Source organism: Eulemur rufifrons, chromosome 17 (genome assembly GCF_041146395.1).
Source record: "Eulemur rufifrons isolate Redbay chromosome 17, OSU_ERuf_1, whole genome shotgun sequence".
Classification (NCBI taxonomy): domain Eukaryota; kingdom Metazoa; phylum Chordata; class Mammalia; order Primates; family Lemuridae; genus Eulemur; species Eulemur rufifrons.
In genome coordinates this window covers 50408964-50426207 of record NC_090999.1, presented here as the reverse complement: position 1 = coordinate 50426207, position 17244 = coordinate 50408964, and the positions used below count along the sequence as shown (strand labels likewise).

Sequence of the window (17244 nt, the reverse complement as noted above, 5' to 3'; positions counted from 1 at the left end):
CTAATTTACATTCCCACCAACAGCATAGTCACTACTTTTCTTTTAATCAGATGTCCACAGCTGTTAAGTGTCGTTTGGTCCAAAAGTAAAATAGTAACCTAATAGATAATCTTCACGTTGCAAAATTATCCCTTTGAAGACACCCAACCAGTTTCTTCTTCTGAAACCATTCTTGGAATGGTGGATTGTATTACTGTACCCAGTTATTTCTTGTCCTCCTTTTAAGAGTATTATACAGCTCTGCTCATTGTCACATGATTTTCTTAAAAGAAATCCCACCCATTAATAGTAGGCTTTAGCCGACAGAATGTGAACAGAATTGAGGTGTGCAGAATGTGAGTTTAAGAGCAGCATGTGCTAGCTGTGGCACAAGACCTGATTGCTGCATTTCCAGGAACTTGGCAAGCCACCTGTTAAACGTTTGTAGCTTGAAATCGGCCATGGTGGGAGTATTTACACCACAGAAATAGCAAACACTACAAAGTTGGTTTACCAGCACACCAGTGAGCATGTCCCTGAAAAGTTGATCTTTTAGCCTGGAGCCTGGAATAATGAAAGCTGCAGGAACAGAGCCAGAGCTACCTGCAGCTGACGTAATTTGCTTCAGACATGGACCTTTGTTACTGCACACCGCTGAGATGCAACGGTCGTTTGTTACCTGAGCATAATCTAGCCAAAGCTGACACACCATGCTGGTGTTTTGGTGAACACCAGTGAGCACTCCCTTTATCTGTCCAGACCTTGGTTGGGGGAATTTCTTCTAATTTGTGACGTCACATGCCTGGAGCCAGAAAGGATCCAAACCGTGCTCAGAGACTCAGGACGGGGAATCCAGGTCTTGGAAGGGTAACGCAAGCTTACGAAACAATAGTTACATTTTAAACAACACTAAGCTAGCGCGTCATTTTAACCCCCTGCTAAACACAAGCCTGTCACTCGCCGACCTGGATGGCTTAAAAGCCACTCCCCCACCGCTTTCGCGTGAAGGCCACAAGCTTCGGTCCCCCTTTGCACCCCCGGATGCGTGAATTGGGCGCTGTGTCTTTAAGGGGGACGCGCGGAAGTTTCCCTCCGGGACAAAATGGAGCCGGGAGGGGCAGCGGCGATCCCAGGTTCCTGGCCCGCCGCGCCCCTGCTGTGCTCGGTGGGGCCTGGGTGAGTGCGGGCCGCGACACTCGCGGGCCGGGCCAGTGGGACCGCAGGTAAGCCGGCGACCGCCAGCGGGCTGCTCGCGGGGGCGGCGGGCGCGGGGCGTGCCCCTCGAGGCTGCCGGCGGTCGCGATTCTATTAATAAAAGGGGCACCTGGACCCGGTTCTGCGGAAAGGCCCTGCTTACGCTCTGTCAGCACCTCGTTTTCGCGCCTTCCCTCCAACCTCCCTTCAACAAGTTCTTCAGAATGTCGGAAACCGTCGCCGCTCGCCTGCTCTCCCTTTGTTAAAGTTGCCTCACTGCAGTCTGACTTTTAACCGTGCAGGTGCTGGCCGTCCCGTAGTGGGCTCTTTCTCGAACTAGGAATTTCTTAATGTTTCCCGTTTGGGGGGGAAGAAACCCAATGCTAGCCAGATGTGCAAACCAGCTTCCCCACCCCACCCCCACCCCTCAGGGTACTCGAACAAAAGAATGTTCTGGTCCTTTTGGAGCATACTGGAGCAGCTTCCTGTAATTTCTTGCACTGACCCAATGCCCGAAGCTTACCAAGCGAAGTTATTTTGACCTCCTTGAAAGCAAAAAAAAAAAAAGTACTTGCCACTGCTTGAACTTCTAATTAGCCAAGACTGCAAAGATAAGGTGTTTAAGAGAAACTGTTGTAGAAAATAGCTTAATACATTGACATAATTGGGGTAATTATTTCCTGCTCTTTTAATTATGAATTATTATTACACGTTTTGGGGCCAAGAATAGCTTGGGGCAACCGACAATACAAAGTATACAACAATGTGTAAAAAGACCAAGAGCCAAAACCAGGTAATTCTCAACTTAAAAATCTTTGAGTTAAAAAAGCCTTCAGAGTAGGGCAGCTTTAAATCTCTTTAATTCATATTAAGTTATGCGTTTTTACAGAATAAAACGGATCGCCACCTTTGTTTTTAGGACCATATGTATTAAGTAATGCAGGCCTGAAGTAAAGGTCCACTTTAGAGCAGAACACTTTACAATTTTCATTTTTAAAAATGCGTTAATAGAGAGTGTGCTTCTCTGCCTTTTAGCTAATGGTAGAAATAGCTAACAGTTGGGCTTATGACATTTAGGGAACATCTCTGATTTACTAGTTAATTCTGTGGGTCCAGTACATTTTTTATAGTCCATATATAACATTAAACTGACCATGTAGTAAGATACATAACCTTTTTCTAAGATTTTTCACACTTAACCCTTTATTCCCCAACTCAGGTATCCACATTTTACAGTTTGGAGGCATTGTTACTTGCCTTTTAATTTCATCTAAACCTTCAGCCTGATGATTCCAGACTAATTTTTCTAACTCTCTGGATCTGTTTATAAATAGAAACTAAAGACCTGGAACTTTATTTATTAGAGTCAAATATTAAACTGGACACAGTGGCTAACACCTGTAATCCTAGCTACTCAGGAGGTTGAGGCAGGAGGATCAATTTAGCCTAGGAGTTTAAGGCTGCAGTGAGCTACAATGGCGCCACTGCAATCCAGCCTGGGGGACAGTGAGATCCTGTCTCGTAAAAAAAAAAAAAAAAAAAAAAAAAAAAAAGAGTCAAGTACTAAATTGGTCATGGTGGCTCAGGCCTGTAATCCCAGCACTTTGAGAGGCCAAGATGGGAGGACCCTTGAGGCCAGGAGTTGGAGACCAGCCTGGGCAACAGAGCAATACCCCATCTCTACAAAAACTTAAAAATTTGCCCAGCGTGGTGACACACACCTGTAGTTCGAGCTACTTGGGAGGCTGAGGCAGGAGGATCGCTTGAGCCCAGGAGTTCGAGGTTATAGTGAGCTGTGATCTTGCTACTGCACTGCAGCCTGAGTGACAGAAGAAGACTCTATCTCTTTAAAAAAAAAAAAAAAAAGGTAGAGTCAAATACTAATGGTAATGTCTTTTGGAATAGAACCCTGTGGGGTTTAGAAAGGGAAGGGCTGCTGAGTGGCATGAACTTTTGTGTTGGGGCCCCAAGGCCTCAGAACCAAGGAGCTGTCCCCTGCCCATCCCTTCCCCAGTGTGGAGATCATGGGATGGAATTCACCCTAATGAGTGAACACTCATCTGCGTTTTACCACAGGTATGGGAATTACTGTTGTAAGCATCACTTTCCCCACCAGACAGTGAGCTTACTGAAGGCAGAGACTATGTGGTGCTCCTCTTGGAATGCTCAGCAGCAAGCACGTGCCTGAGCCAGGTGCACCATGAGCATTTGAATCAAAGAGTTAGCTGGAGTGAATGGATGTAAGAAAAATAATCACATTCATTGGCACCTTTCTGGAAGTTTAGGAAAATGTTTAAGGAAAAACTAAGGGAGCTCTTATTTTTCATTTTCTTCTTCTTAGCTAACCACGCAATTAATGATATGCATTTTTATTGGGCACTTGGTAAGGAAGAAATGCATATCACAGGGCCTCAGCCAATGGAACCTCCCCATTATCTTCTTTTACCTGGGTGGTAAGCAACCTATTTTGCCTGAAGATCAATTCAGGAAGCGAAAATAAATTTGGGGGGGGGTAGGGTCTTGGATCTGTTATTCTTTTTAATTTGCATTTTGTATTCAAAAATCCCCAAGGGAATCCTTCCAACTTAGACAACCTACTCTATTGAATAATAGAACGTCAAAGAAAAAAATAACACCGCCTTTTAGCACTAAAATCTTAATGTGAGCATGTCTGAGCAGTAAATATCCGTAGCTGCTTTTTTGTTCATGCCTTGACTTTATATAGCACTACAGAGTCCAAAACTGAGACCATTTGCATTATCTAACTTCAGCCACCTGTTTAGAGAGGCAAATACTCTTATCCTTGCCCTTGACAGATGGGGAGATTGAGACTCAGGTGAGCAGGGGCTAAGAAACAGAGTCGGGTTCATATCATTTAATGCAGCATCCCAAGTGTCTACCTGTGCCTGGGAGATGAACGTGATGAGTTTCTCTCCCGTCACATCCTCCATCTCCTGTGGATACAAAATCTCCTGCTTGTATAGGGCGCAGCAAACCACCTTCCCACTGGATTTCCTCCAGGGCCAGATGGCAGCTTCTGTGCATGCAGATCTCTGAGCAGCCCAGCACTGGGCTTCCCCATGGGAGTGTCCCCTCCAGCTCCATAGTTAATGCTGGGCTGGCCCTGCCTGAGGAGCCAAGGGTTGTTTTATAAAATTATTTTGTATTTATCCTGCAATATACACACTCTACCTAAATGCATGCACGTGACCACATGCATGCTTTCTTAGTACCTCTTTTCTTTTGCTTTTGTGTTTACCTTTTCCCCTTCTCCCTCCTTTCACATCAGTTACCATTGCCTCAAACCATAGTATCTCCTTTATTTTTCTTCATCTGTACCTATTCCTATACAGATCTGTATATTATTTAATAATAGTGGGATCATATTACACACTCTTCCACATCTCGCTTTTCTCCCTGAACAGTTACTCCAGAAATCCCTCTGGGACAGCGGACAGAGCTTCATTCCATCCTTTTTAATGACTGCACAACATTCCATGGTGTGGACACGTATTTAGTTATTCGCCTGCCGGCAGGCGTTCCCTTGTTTCCAGTTTTTTGCCATTCTAAATGATGCTGTGATAAACATCCTAACGGATATGACATTTGTATTGATGCCTTTAGTTCAACAGAAGAAATCTCCAGGAGTGGAATCTCAGATTATTCCTATTTTTAATTAATACAGAAATTACCAGATTTCTTTCCTTAAAGCCATCCCATCTTCACCAGTAATGCATGAATATGCCCTTTTCTCTGCCTTCTTTCTTGCTTTGGCTGTTAGACCTCTTCGTTTTTGTTAGTATGATGGATGTAAAATAATATTTTATTGTTACTTTAATAGGATTTCTCTGAATATATGAGATGTCTTGCATCTTTTCCCAAATTTCCTGGTCATTTGAGTTTGTTTTTAGGTCATTTGCCTACTCATATTTCTTGTCTATTTTTCCATGGGGTTGTTTGTCTTTTTCTTGCCAGTTTTTAAGAGCTCTTCGTGTGTTATGGTTGTGGCTGAGGAGTCTGAAGAGACTCGCTTCAGACTCTTGCATCTTCAAGCAAGATGATGGAATCTTCCCCTCGGTACTGTAGGGGCAGTTGAAATGAGCTCAGGGCTTGTTCAGCAGAGCTAGGCAGGTATTATGACCTGTGGCCACACTTTAGATACTGGCTCTGCACAGAAGACCGTATTGAGCCAGAATATAGCTGAGTGTGGAGGACTGAGAAGGTGAGGCAGTTCTGTACTGTGCTGCCTTCCACCGGTTAAGACCTCCGACAGTGAAGGGCTGCCCAGGCAGAGGATGTCCCTCTGCCACCCTCAGAGGGGCAGCGCTGTGCTGGCCGACATTTATGGTGCTGCTTGTCCCTGGCTCAGGTGAGGCTTTGCACCAAGGGAAAAAGAGTAAGACATCAAAATCATCCTTGTGCCCATAACAGATGGCCCTCACCTGTGCGACACTCCTCTGGGCATTCCAGATTTTAAAGAAACCCAGAGACAACTTTCAGGGAGGTAAAAAGTTTGACAGCGATGGGTCACCTCCGGCACTGTTAGGGGCACATCAGTAATAATGACTCTCAGACTTTGGCACAGGTAAGAAAATCTGCAGATTCTGTGGAATTTTCAACCCCAGCTCAACAAAGCATATCAGAATGCAAAGCAATAGTCTTTGATATTATAGGAAAAGTTTAAATCTCTTTTGGTATATAAAATCAATCATAAGAATTCATTATAGTAGTCACTCCACTTTTGTCTATGTTCAGTAATAAAAAGGGAACTCTGAGAAGATCACATTCAATGTAGAAGGAAATGGAATTCTAAAAAAAGAAAAAAGAAGTATAGGAACAATTTTAGGTTAAGTTGGATAATTAAAAACATTTCTGGCTGGGTACGGTGGCTCACCTGTAATCCTAGCACTCTGGGAGGCTGAGGCAGAAGGATTGCTTGAGGTCAGGAGTTCGAGACCAGCCTGAGCAAGAGTGAGACCCCATCTCTACCAAAATTGGAAAAAAATTAGCCGGGCATAGTGGCTCATGCCTGTAGTCCCAGCTACTCGGGAGGCTGAGGCAGGAGGATCACTTGAGCCCAGGAGTTTGAGGTTGCTGTGAGCTGTGATGATGCCACTGTACTCTAGCCAGGGCAACAGAGTGAGACTGTGTCTGAAAAAAACAAAAACATTTCTAAGACTAAAATCTTGTTCTGTTTACTAACCATAATGTTACATAACCAAAATATTTACTGACCATAAAAATGTTCCTCTTGAAGGAGGTAACTCCTCATCCCACCTACCTCTACTTTTGGGACTTCAGCAATTTAATAAATCTCTTGAGAGGAAATGTAGCTTTTAATTTCTTAAGACTTTTTAAGCTAATTAATCATGAATAACCATCATGAATAACAATTCTGATACATGCCTATGTGTCAGAAGACATGTAAATAGACTTTTATTAGAAGAGGCAAGGTACTTGTCTTTTTGGATGATTCTGGTAAATTTTTTTATCTTTTTTTAAAATGAGAAATATGTTAAATGTCATGCCTGATCCTGAATGGACTTGCTCGTTGGGAAAAAGATTAGGTTTAGAAACTTATGGTACAGTCATAACAAGACTATTACCAATTGAATTAAACACTTAGACACTAAATGCTAGTGTTGTTACAGCAGCTTATTTTTCCTATTCTCATCTTTGTCTTGGTTCATGCCTCATTGTTTTCAACAAGACAGATTCTGGAACTTATATTCACTGTTGCAGGTTCAAAACCTGATAGTATGCGCAGACGTTGGCTATCTCACTGTGCCTGGTCTTGGCCTTGATTTTGTCCCTGAGCAAAGTTCTCAGAAGAGCTCAATGAGTCTGTCATGTGTTCTCTTATTGTTTTTCACTTTCAAAGCAAATTTGTCTAGAATCACACGTTTGGTCCTTTGTGAACTTATTTCCTAAAGAATAAACTTCACCTTTTGCTATATTCCCTGTTTTGGGATAGATTATTGCAGTAGTGAGTTGTTTTCCTAATAGAAAAGACTTTGCAATTATAGTCATCATATTATGTTTGGGTGCCTTTAATAAAGGGATATTGTGTTGGGAAAAAAACACCATTTGTTTTATTTTTCTTCCTTAGTTAAAAATATTGAGCAAGGTTTTTATCTTGCAAATACATAGAGGGGGATGTTCAGTTCGGATGAGCAATAAAGAAAGCTAATTTTATTTGTTTTATGCCTCGGGTATCTATAAAAGGGCCAGAAAAAATGGACACCAGAGAGACGAGGCACTAGTAGTATTTCTAGTATCTATCTTTAAGGCTGTTTGAATGAATTTCTTTTACTGGGCTGCCTGTCCTCTGAATTTCCTCCTAGCCCCTCGGATGATCCATCAGACCTCAGGAGTCATGCTGCATGGTTTCTACTCCTCGCACTTGGGTTGGTTGGAAACCCTGAGGCAATGACAGGGACCCCCAAGGTCCTTGGGACATGCCCAACATCTCATTTAAAGGTAAACGTTTAGTATGCTGCTTTGTATATTGCTGTTTCCTAAAATGTGCATATTTCTAAAACATTTTATTGGCTTTCAGGACAAGCCAATTTTCTCATAAGTAGATTGTTTTTTATAATGATAAAAACAGATATTTTATCTTGAAAAAAGTACGTCATTGAAAGCTTTTAAGAAACAAAATCTTCATTCTCAAAGCTTTATTTCTGCTCGTTTTGAAAGTGTGCTCTGCAACCCTCGGAGAAGACTACAGAAGGGAGCCTCGCTCCTACTCCCAAGGGAAGACAGTAACTTTTTTTTTTTTTTTTTAAGAAAGCAAAGGAGACTAGTTAAAAAGAATATATAAATACAGCCCTTACGTAGCTAGTTCTTCCTGTTGCAGAAGCTTAGGCTCCCACTACTAGTATGAATACTTGTTAGCCTGGGACCCGCTTGATTTTGAAGAGAATTCCTAGTGTAGGAAGGGCGAGACATTTTTTTGCTTTTTTTCCTGAGGAATCAATACTGAATAAGAAGAAGGAAACCCAGACATCTACCCAAACTGACCATAGGATTTTTATCGGTAATAAAATCGAGGGAGGCATGGTTTCTTCATAGGCTGGCTGCAGCCACGGGAGGTGTGTGCATTAACTATAATCATCATCTCCCCCTTCTTCCCGTGGGTATGCAGGCGCTGCAGAATGTGGAGTGAAGAGCTGGCGGGGACCACGGAGGAGAGCCGCGGGCCGAGTCCGGGGCTGGCGCCCGCACCTCCCGGCCTGCTGGCGGCGCCGTGCTCCGAGGCCTGGGAGTACTTCCATCTGGCGCCCGCGCGCCCGGGGCACCCGTCGGGGCACAGGGCCACGTGCCGCCTGTGCGGGGAGCAGGTGAGCCGAGGCCGGGGCTTGCCCGTGGAGACCTGGACGCTGTGGAAGCACCTGAAGGGCGCGCACCAGCGGGAGCTGGAGGGGAGCGGTGCCCGTTGCTCGCCGCCCGCCGCGCCCTGCCCGCCGCCCTGCCCCGCCGAGGGCGACTGGGCGCGCCTGCTGGAGCAGATGGGCGCGCTGGCCGTGCGCGGCAGCCGGCGCGAGCGGGAGCTGGAGCGGCGCGAGGCGGCCGTGGAGCAGGGCGAGCGCGCCCTGGAGCGGCGGCGGCGGGAGCTGCAGGAGGATGAGCGCGCCGTGGCCCGGGCGCACCGCGAGCTGCAGGCCGAGCGGGAGGCCCTGCAGGCGCGGCTGCGCGAGGTGAGCCGCCGAGAGGGCGCGCTGGGCTGGGCCGCGGCCTCGCCACCCGCGCCTCCCAAAGAGGACCCCGAGGGCGACGCGGACGGCTGTGTCATCACGAAGGTCCTCCTGTAGCGGTTTGGCTACTTCCGCCACCCCACCCCTGCGCTCCTCCAAGTGTGGGCGGCGAGCCAGGCACCTCTCAGCCTCCCCTGGCTGGCACGGGATCCAGGCCGGCTGCCTCCGCTGACTCTGAAGCTCCAAATGTGGGCCCTCCACCCGATGCTGACCTTCAGTGTGAGATGCACTTCGGAGGCCAGAGCAGAACCAACAACCGCGTCCTCAGTGGGGTCATCTTTAGTATCTGGGTGGCCTTTCGTGGGCAGGTGTGCAGGGGATGTGGTGGCACACAGGGGAAACCTGAGTGCTTCAGCATTCCCATGAACCCAGATCACCCGGTGCCAAGGCCATTTAGGGCTGGGAACCTGAACCTGGTGACTTTGAAAGGACAGAAGCTGCTTTCCACACCTAAGACTTATCACCCCATGTGTCCATACACCAGGTGGCCCAAGGTGGAGAGTGCATGCAATGAGGATAAAGCTGTTTACCCAAAGGAGTCTTTCCTAATACATAATCTGCCCAGCACCAAGTTCTGAAAAGGGGACCTTGAGTTTCTGTAACTGCTCTTTATCCCAACATCGCTAGAGCTTCATGGGCAGTCCCAAAGAGCTCCTCGTTTCACGCCCCTCCTCCCACGCTGCCCAGCCAATACCAGTTGCTCTTTCTCACCGCAGCCATCTTGCCCTCAGTTCAGACCCAGTGGCAGATGTGGTACCTTTCTCCTCTTTCAGTCATCACATCTGCTTCCTTGCCAGCAAGACATCACCTCATCCCCTAGTCACTAGGAAGGGTGGTTCCTTCCCCAGGTCTTCACACAGGACTCACTTCTGGGCCAAAGGAGAAAGCATCCTTCCCACCTAAGGCCACGTCTTCCTGTCATGTCTTCTTCCCATTCCTCTTCCTCATTTAATGGGTCTTTGCTCCATTAGTATTCTTCCTCTCTGTCTCCCTCCCTTTCCCCAGTCTCCCGTGTACTGAAAAGAAAGATTCAGCCCCAAAGGGTCAGGTAGTCCTTGCTGCCTACATTTCTCAGTTTTCACTCCTGTCAGCTTTCCATGCTACATCGGACACTTTTGAAGCCACCACAATCTCCTAATGACCAAATATGATGATTTATTTTCAGCCTTCATTTTGCTTAATCTTTCCCTTCTTGAAATTCCTTTCTTGGGAGGTGGACCATACTTTTACTCCAAAGAATTCTGTTTCCTATGTATACTGGTTCCCAGCTTTTCCCTGGTCCTCTTTTTTTCTCATTTTTTTATATTGATAAATTCCATGTATCCAGAAAAAGCTGAAAGGCCAGTACAATGAATACTCAGATACATACCCTTTTCCCAGATTGAACAATTTTTAAGGTTTTGCCATATTTACTTTTCCTTCACCCCATGCATGGGTGTATATAATGACATTTCACCCTTAAGTATTTCAGCATATATTTCCTAAGAAAAAGACATTGTTCTACATGATTATAATATGATTATCGGACCTAGGAATATAATCAAAAGCCTCTAATACAGCATCCTTAATCAAAATTCACTAATTGTCTCAAGAACATCTTTTTGTCTTTTTTTTAAACCAAGCCAAATCAAAGTTCATACATTACCTTTGGTTATGACTCTCCAGTCTCTTTTAGTCTAGAACAACCCCCTTACATTTTTCCCCATGATACTCACTTTTTGAAGCATCCAGGCCAGCTGTCTTATGGAATGTCTTATGTTCTGGATTTGTCTGATTGTTTCTTTGGGCCAATTTCTATGCTCTTGACTCATTTCTCTGTAGAGCTACAATAATTTTTTCTGTGCCAGGGAATCCTGAATATCTCTAGCCCTGAGCGTTCTCCCTGGGACTGGTTCTTCATGTCCAACCCTCTGCTGCATGTCTCCACCTCTACTTGCATATCCCGCCTCTGAAATGGAAGGGGCAGCTCTATTTAACCCTGCAGCCTACCTCTCACCTGGTAACATTCACAGGGCTCTCCCAATGTATTAGGCACGTACCACACGCTTTGCGGATATTGTCTCACTTTACTCACACCAGCTGCATGCTAATACTGTGCCTGCTTTGCAGCTAAGGAAACTAAGCTAGAGAGGGGTTAAGTATGAAACCACAGCTGGGGAGGAGTAGAGGTAGGAGCTAAATGCAGTCAGTCTACCCCCAGATGCCATGTTCCTAGCTACTGTACTGCCTCCCTCGTTCCTGAGGCACCTCAGCTGTTTCCTTCTTGACTCCAGCTGAGTAATTCCAGTTAGTGGAATTAACTGCAATTAGTAACATTAACATTTACTGAGTTCACTGTGTGTCAAAGCTGTGCTTAATGCTTTACAAGAATAATGACCTGCCATGCAGCAACCTCATGACTTAGGTGCTGTGCCCACTTTGTAGATGAGACAGGTTCAGGGGAGTTAAATGTCTTCAGAGACACAGCTGCAAAGAGGCAGAGTGGGATTTGAACTCTAGTCTCACTAAATCCTAGGCACCTGCTCTAAGCCTATTGCTACAAAATACTGTACCTGCCTGCCTTCTGATGCCACCTGCCAAGCTCAAGCCCCATTTATCATTCATCTGGGATTCATCTTAGCATCCTTGTCTTCCCCTGTCATCCCCTACCTCACACACAACTTGGCCAAAGACAAGGAATTGTCCTGAGCCACCCCTCATTACTTGTATCACTTCCTGCTCAAAAGCCCCCAAGGTCACCCATCACCTACTTACTATACTGCAAGCTTTGACTTAGTGGCCCAACATTCAAGTTCCTCCCCGTCCCCAGTGCTGTTCTTACTGTCCCCTGCCCTATGTACACTGTATGCCCCAGGCGTACTGGGCTCTTCTTCCTGACATGTTCTGGTGTTGGCATTTCTGTGTCTCTTAAAAAACCCCTCCAATCTCCTTGAGTACAAAAAATCCTACCCATTTTCTAAGAGCATGAAGCTTTCCTTGGTTTCTCATTTCAAGGCATTTCCTGGCTTCTCTGTCAGCATTTTGTATCTCACAGCCCTCGGAGCAGGCCATCTAGCATATGGCTATGTGGGTTTCTGTCTTATTTCCCCTGCCAGACCCTGAACCCTGGGGGTAACTGATTCATCCTCCCCCCACAGTGCCTTGCATACTGTAGGTGCTCAAATATTTGAGGCAATGAACCAATTCAATGTGTTTAAGTTTTTACAAGTTAGTGTTTCTGTAATTATGTAATTCATTTATCTTTAATTCTTTGAATGAAATTCACAACAAAAGCTTACAGAGAAATAACTAATAATTTTTTAAAGCTATTTCGTCAATAAAGATTTAATTTAATAAGGTTCAATTTTGGGCTGTTCAGCTATTGTAGCATGTAAAACTTGTTGCTGTTATTGTTTTTTAATACAAGTAATACAAATGTATCGTCCTGGTCTAGGAAGAAGAGCAAAAAAAAAAAACCTAAAATCCAATCACCTTGATAAAACTGCTGTTAACACTTTAACATAGTGCTTGCTTTTGCAGCACATATACTAAAATTGGAACAACACAGAGAGATCAGCAAGGCCCCAGCGCAAGGATAACATGCAAATTCATGAAGTGTTCCATTTTTTTTTATCAAAAAAACACTTACACTAGAATGTTTATTGCAGCACAAGTCAATCGCAATGATGTGGAATCAGCCCAAGTGCCCATCAGTTCATGAGTGGATTAAGAAAATAAAACGTGGTGTATGTACACTGTGGAGTACTACTCAGCCATAAAAAATGAATTAATGCCTTCTGCAACAATCTGGATGGAGCTAGAAACCATCCTCCTAAGTGAAACATCACAAGAATGAAAAAACAAACACCACATGTACTCACTATTAAATTGAAACTAACCAATCAGCACTCATGTGCACAGATGGAAGTAAAACTCAACAGAAATGCAGGTGGGGGGGTGGGTGAAATCATACCTAACAGGTACAATGTACACTAGCTGGGTGATGGGAACACTTATAACTTTGACTTAAGCAGCACAAAAGCAATCCACGTAACCAAAACATTTGTACCCCTGTAATATTCTGCAATAAATAATTAAAAACAAAAACTCATAAAAACGTTTAATGCATTTTCTTTTGTCTTTTGCAATTTTTATATTATTGTAATAATATTATAAGTAATGTCTTCAGAGACATAGCTGTGAAGAAGCAGAATGAGATTTGAACTCCACTCTTACTAAGTATTGGAATTTAATGTCTTCACGTGGATTTGTAAGTCGGGCTAAAAGATCTGAATTTGGACTTTTTAGAAGGAAGACAAGACTTCTATAAATGTTACTCTTCTACTTCACCAATTGCTAGAACCATTAAAATAAAGCAAAGATTTAGAGTCTTACCTAACCACTCTCAAGAAAGATGGCTTATGGGAGCCGGAGGGCTGTGCAGGAGACAGGAGAGAACAATCAGCCTGAGTGCTGGCTGTGGGAGTTAAGGGGAGAGGTTTGATCTTCTGCTTTATACACTTCTGCACTGTTGTAACTTTTTATACTAAGCAAGAATTATTTTTATAATAAAAAATAAAATTATCTTCCTTTTGCAAACAATCCTCTGTCAGCATTCAGCTTCCTTAAAGTAAAACCTCACACAAGCATGGATATAATCCTCACTTCCAGAAAAGCCTAGAAAGAAATGTAGCCCTTGTCCAATCCAAGGCCATTATTTGACAGATGAGGCAAGAGTCTTAGAGTGACTTGTCCACTCTCGGGAGACAGTGGCTGTGGCGAGCCACCTGGCGCCAGCCTTCTCAACAGATACACTGCCTCTTTGGCCTTGAGGGCTCCTGCTTGCTCACCTGGCAACACACAAAGGCCATCAGCTGACGTCAGCTAAGAGGCGGGATTTGAGAGTGCAGAAGTGCGTTCAGGTGATTGAATTGGCCTCTCACAGAGAGTTGCCACTGCTAATTGGTGAGCGTGACACACCTTGCCTGTTACCAGCAGGTTTTCCCCGATTTCAGTGACTGCGCTTGCTGACAGCACCACCCATGCTGCCTCTGAGAGCCGTGCAAGCAATGGTGAGGTGGATGGCTGGAACCGGGATGTAGACTGTAACCCTGCGACTCAATTCCTTAATGACTGCTGTGGTGCAAAGTGAATGTCCACTTCCTGAGGATGAAATCTGACAGGGAGGAAGGAGTGGGAGAAGCAGAGTAATGACCACCAAACTTGAAATGGCTAGGGCCCGTCAAGCAGCTAAGCTGTCGTTCTGGAGGCTAGAGAAGAGTGTGGTACGGTGTGGGCTGAGTTTCCACTTTAAATAGTTGTCTATGTCCTTAATGTCTCAGAAGGATTCATAAACACTGAGTGTTTTGTTTTGCTGCCATGGTCTCATTCAGGAAGTCTATCGCTAAAGGTTTGACCTTCTTACCTTTCAGCAACCTGAATCTGCTTCTTTGCCTATAAAAATCGATGAAGTGATCATTAAGGTCCTTTTTGGTTCTAATATGCTATGATTACATGAAATACAGTAAAACATCAATCAACATTTTAGTGAATACAGTTGCTGTTTAACTGGATTTTGTTTACTGCAGATTTAGAAGAAAATGTTAAAAGTCACATATATGTACTTATTATGAAAAATAATGTATATCAAATAAGAAATCTGATATACCACTTAATACGACAGTATTAAGGTCCTAATTCTATCAGATTCACTACCTAGAACTGTAAACGAGTGTAGCAGTAAGCAGCACACCCCTGTACTGTACTTCTTTCTGCCCTCGTAACACCCAGCAGGCAGAACAGGTACAAATCCACGTTTTACAAATGAGGCCCCAGACTTCAAGGTTGAGTGCCCTGCGGAAGGCCGCACAGCTGGTAAGTAGCAGACTGGAGCTAGAGCCCAATCCATGGGTCCCTTCACGTCTGTGGCCCAACAGCTGTGCTTCCTTGAAGGCCTCTCTCCCGGCCACCTCTTCAGCAGTGCTAGGACCTCTGGATCTTGGCCCGAGTGCTCTGCTAACACTTGGGTTGATACTGGCTACTTCCTACCACGAGCTCTGGGGTTGGGGATGGGCCAGCCAGCTTTCCTGGTAGTGAGGTTGGCCTTCCTATGAGTTTCCTGCTGCTGCTGTACTGGATTACCACAAACTTAGTAACTTAAAACAACACAAATTTATCTTATAGTTCAGCAGGTCAGGAGTCCAAAAGGGATCTCAAAAGCGTTGGCCGGCTGTGTTCCTTCCTGGGGGCTCTAGGAGAGAATCTGGTTCTGCCTTTTCCAGCTTCTAGGGACCGCCCACATTCCTTGGCTTGTGTTCCCCTTGCAAGGGGCCAGTTGTGCCTTGCTCACATTTCATTACTCTGCCTCCCTCTTCCACATTGAAAGGTCCTTCTCCTTAAAGTTACCTAATGAGCAACCTAATTCTAACTACAGCTTTAATGTCCCCTTCCCCAACCCCGCCATGAAACATTGACAGTTCCAGGTTTTGGCAGGGCTGGGGGGTAGGAGAAAGGGATCTGCTTGATGGGAGAACCCTCTTCCCCAGAAATGAACACTTCAGTAGGGGTTCACCTGTCTCTCTGCCCAGTGCAAGGAGTGCTCATAGACTTTTCTGGAACATATACCTGGGAAGTGGGTGTCAGGGAGCCTGTGAAGGAAAATCAGAGGTCTCCACAGATCTGAGAATGTTTGTAAATGTGTGTGCTAAGATCTGTTTGACTAGGAAGGCTGCATGGTGGTGTGTGAGGAGTTAGTTGACCAAGCCTTTGAAGTCAGATATGAATTAAAGTCTAAGTTTCCAACCACTGATGTTAAGGTGTCACCTAGGCAACCACCCTAACCTTCCTGAAACCCAGTTTGTTCATCTGTAAAATGGGGATAATACATGCCTTACAGCAGCAGTCCTTTTTGGCACCAGGGACCAGTTTCATGGAAGACAATTTTCCCACGGGGGACAGCGTTGGCGGAGCTCAGGCAGTGGTGCAAGCGATGGGGAGCGGCTGTAAATATGCTCGCTCAACCGCCACTCACCTCCTGCCGTGCAGCCCCCCAGTTCCTAAGTTTCATGGAAGACAGTTTTTCCACAGACAGGGGTGTGGGGGGTATGGCGGAGCTCCGCAGCCAGGTCCCTAACAGGCCATGGACCTGGGGGGGGGGTTGGGGACCACAGCCTTACAGGGTTGCTGTAAGGAGGAAGATATTATTTAGGGAAATTCGGACATACAGTTTGAACTCCATAACTATGACTTCTGTTTCTCTTATCTGAATGGGAGCTGAAACCAATCCTAAGGACCCCCCAGAAAGAGCAGGTTCCTTGGCAGAATTCCTGAGAGCAGCTACATGTAAGCCAGAAAGATTTGCCAAGTCATTCTCCTTCATGATAGAACTATTTTTCTATCAAAACACAAATTTCACACTTTATTTGCCAAATGAGCTGTTTTAGTCAAGAATCAATATGACTTGTGACTACACAGTCATCTGATGACTCTCACAGTGAATATAGAAAAACCTATCCATGTACGTGGTTTTCCCATCAAAGTAGTCACCTTGGACAACTAGTTATTCCCAAAATGCTTGAAACATTGCTGGAACTCCTCTGTGGCTATTGGAATCTCTAGCACATTCTTTAAAATGTCCTTAAGTTGGCAAATATTCATCTTTCCAGGATAAATTTGGTTTTTAAAAAGACCTGCCAATTACTCAGAGGCCAGACTGGTGAATATGGTTGATGATTAACCAGATTAACATTTCCAGTTAATAAGGTGAGATTATAATAAAACAGTGATGATTATTTTAATGTGACTCATAAATTGGTCTTGATAGTGTTGTATATTAAGGTTAAGTAAAGGCAGTATGGTCATGGTAGAGATTAAAGCCCATTTTAGTTGGTTTATGATGTGAATGAATTCAGGTAGCACTGGGAGTCATTATATATTTAAATAGTATTAAATGTTTCTTCTTATGAAAATCTTAATTATGACATTCTCTGAAATCTGATTTCATAGTATTAAAATGAGGCTTTAAGGAAAAACATTAAATGGTAATGAAAGCTTTATTCTTTCAGTCTATATTCTCATGGGCTTTTGGTCAAGATAAGTAATGATCAGACGAATGAGCTGGCAACCTTCCTGCCCTCTGAAGTCTACTAGTAATTGGAAGCTAAGTAAAACCTCGTCACATGCTTAAATACATTTAATAATATTCCACCAGCTTCTCCCTAACTGGCTTCTGTGTTCTGGGCAATGAAATACCATGGCATTTTAACAAGATGAAGAATTTCCGAAAAACCATTCTTACTCAGTAGAGACATTGTTTGCCTGCCTTCATGTTAACTTC

At 44.5% G+C, this 17244-nt stretch overlaps 1 protein-coding gene and 2 non-coding genes across 3 annotated transcripts; all 3 read left to right on the top strand.

The window, feature by feature from the left end:
- The first annotated feature begins 924 nt into the window (after positions 1-924).
- On the top strand, positions 925-12980 carry ZBED3 (zinc finger BED-type containing 3). Its single transcript, XM_069492350.1, has 3 exons — positions 925-1202; positions 7518-7653; positions 8321-12980. Exon 3 carries the CDS (start codon positions 8331-8333, stop codon positions 8985-8987), a length of 657 nt encoding a protein of 218 aa, XP_069348451.1. The 5' UTR covers positions 925-1202; positions 7518-7653; positions 8321-8330; the 3' UTR covers positions 8988-12980.
- Positions 5381-5518, top strand: LOC138398556 (small nucleolar RNA SNORA47). The gene has a single exon (XR_011236030.1). It is a non-coding gene; the product is annotated as a small nucleolar RNA SNORA47 (small nucleolar RNA).
- Positions 12434-12539, top strand: LOC138398482 (U6 spliceosomal RNA). Its single transcript, XR_011235973.1, has one exon. It is a non-coding gene; the product is annotated as a U6 spliceosomal RNA (small nuclear RNA).
- Positions 12981-17244: the final 4264 nt, after the last annotated feature.

Bases quoted from the DNA above. Each gene is read 5' to 3' on its own strand.
- ZBED3 (XM_069492350.1), top strand. From the start codon at position 8,331: ATGTGGAGTGAAGAGCTGGCGGGGACCACGGAGGAGAGCCGCGGGCCG.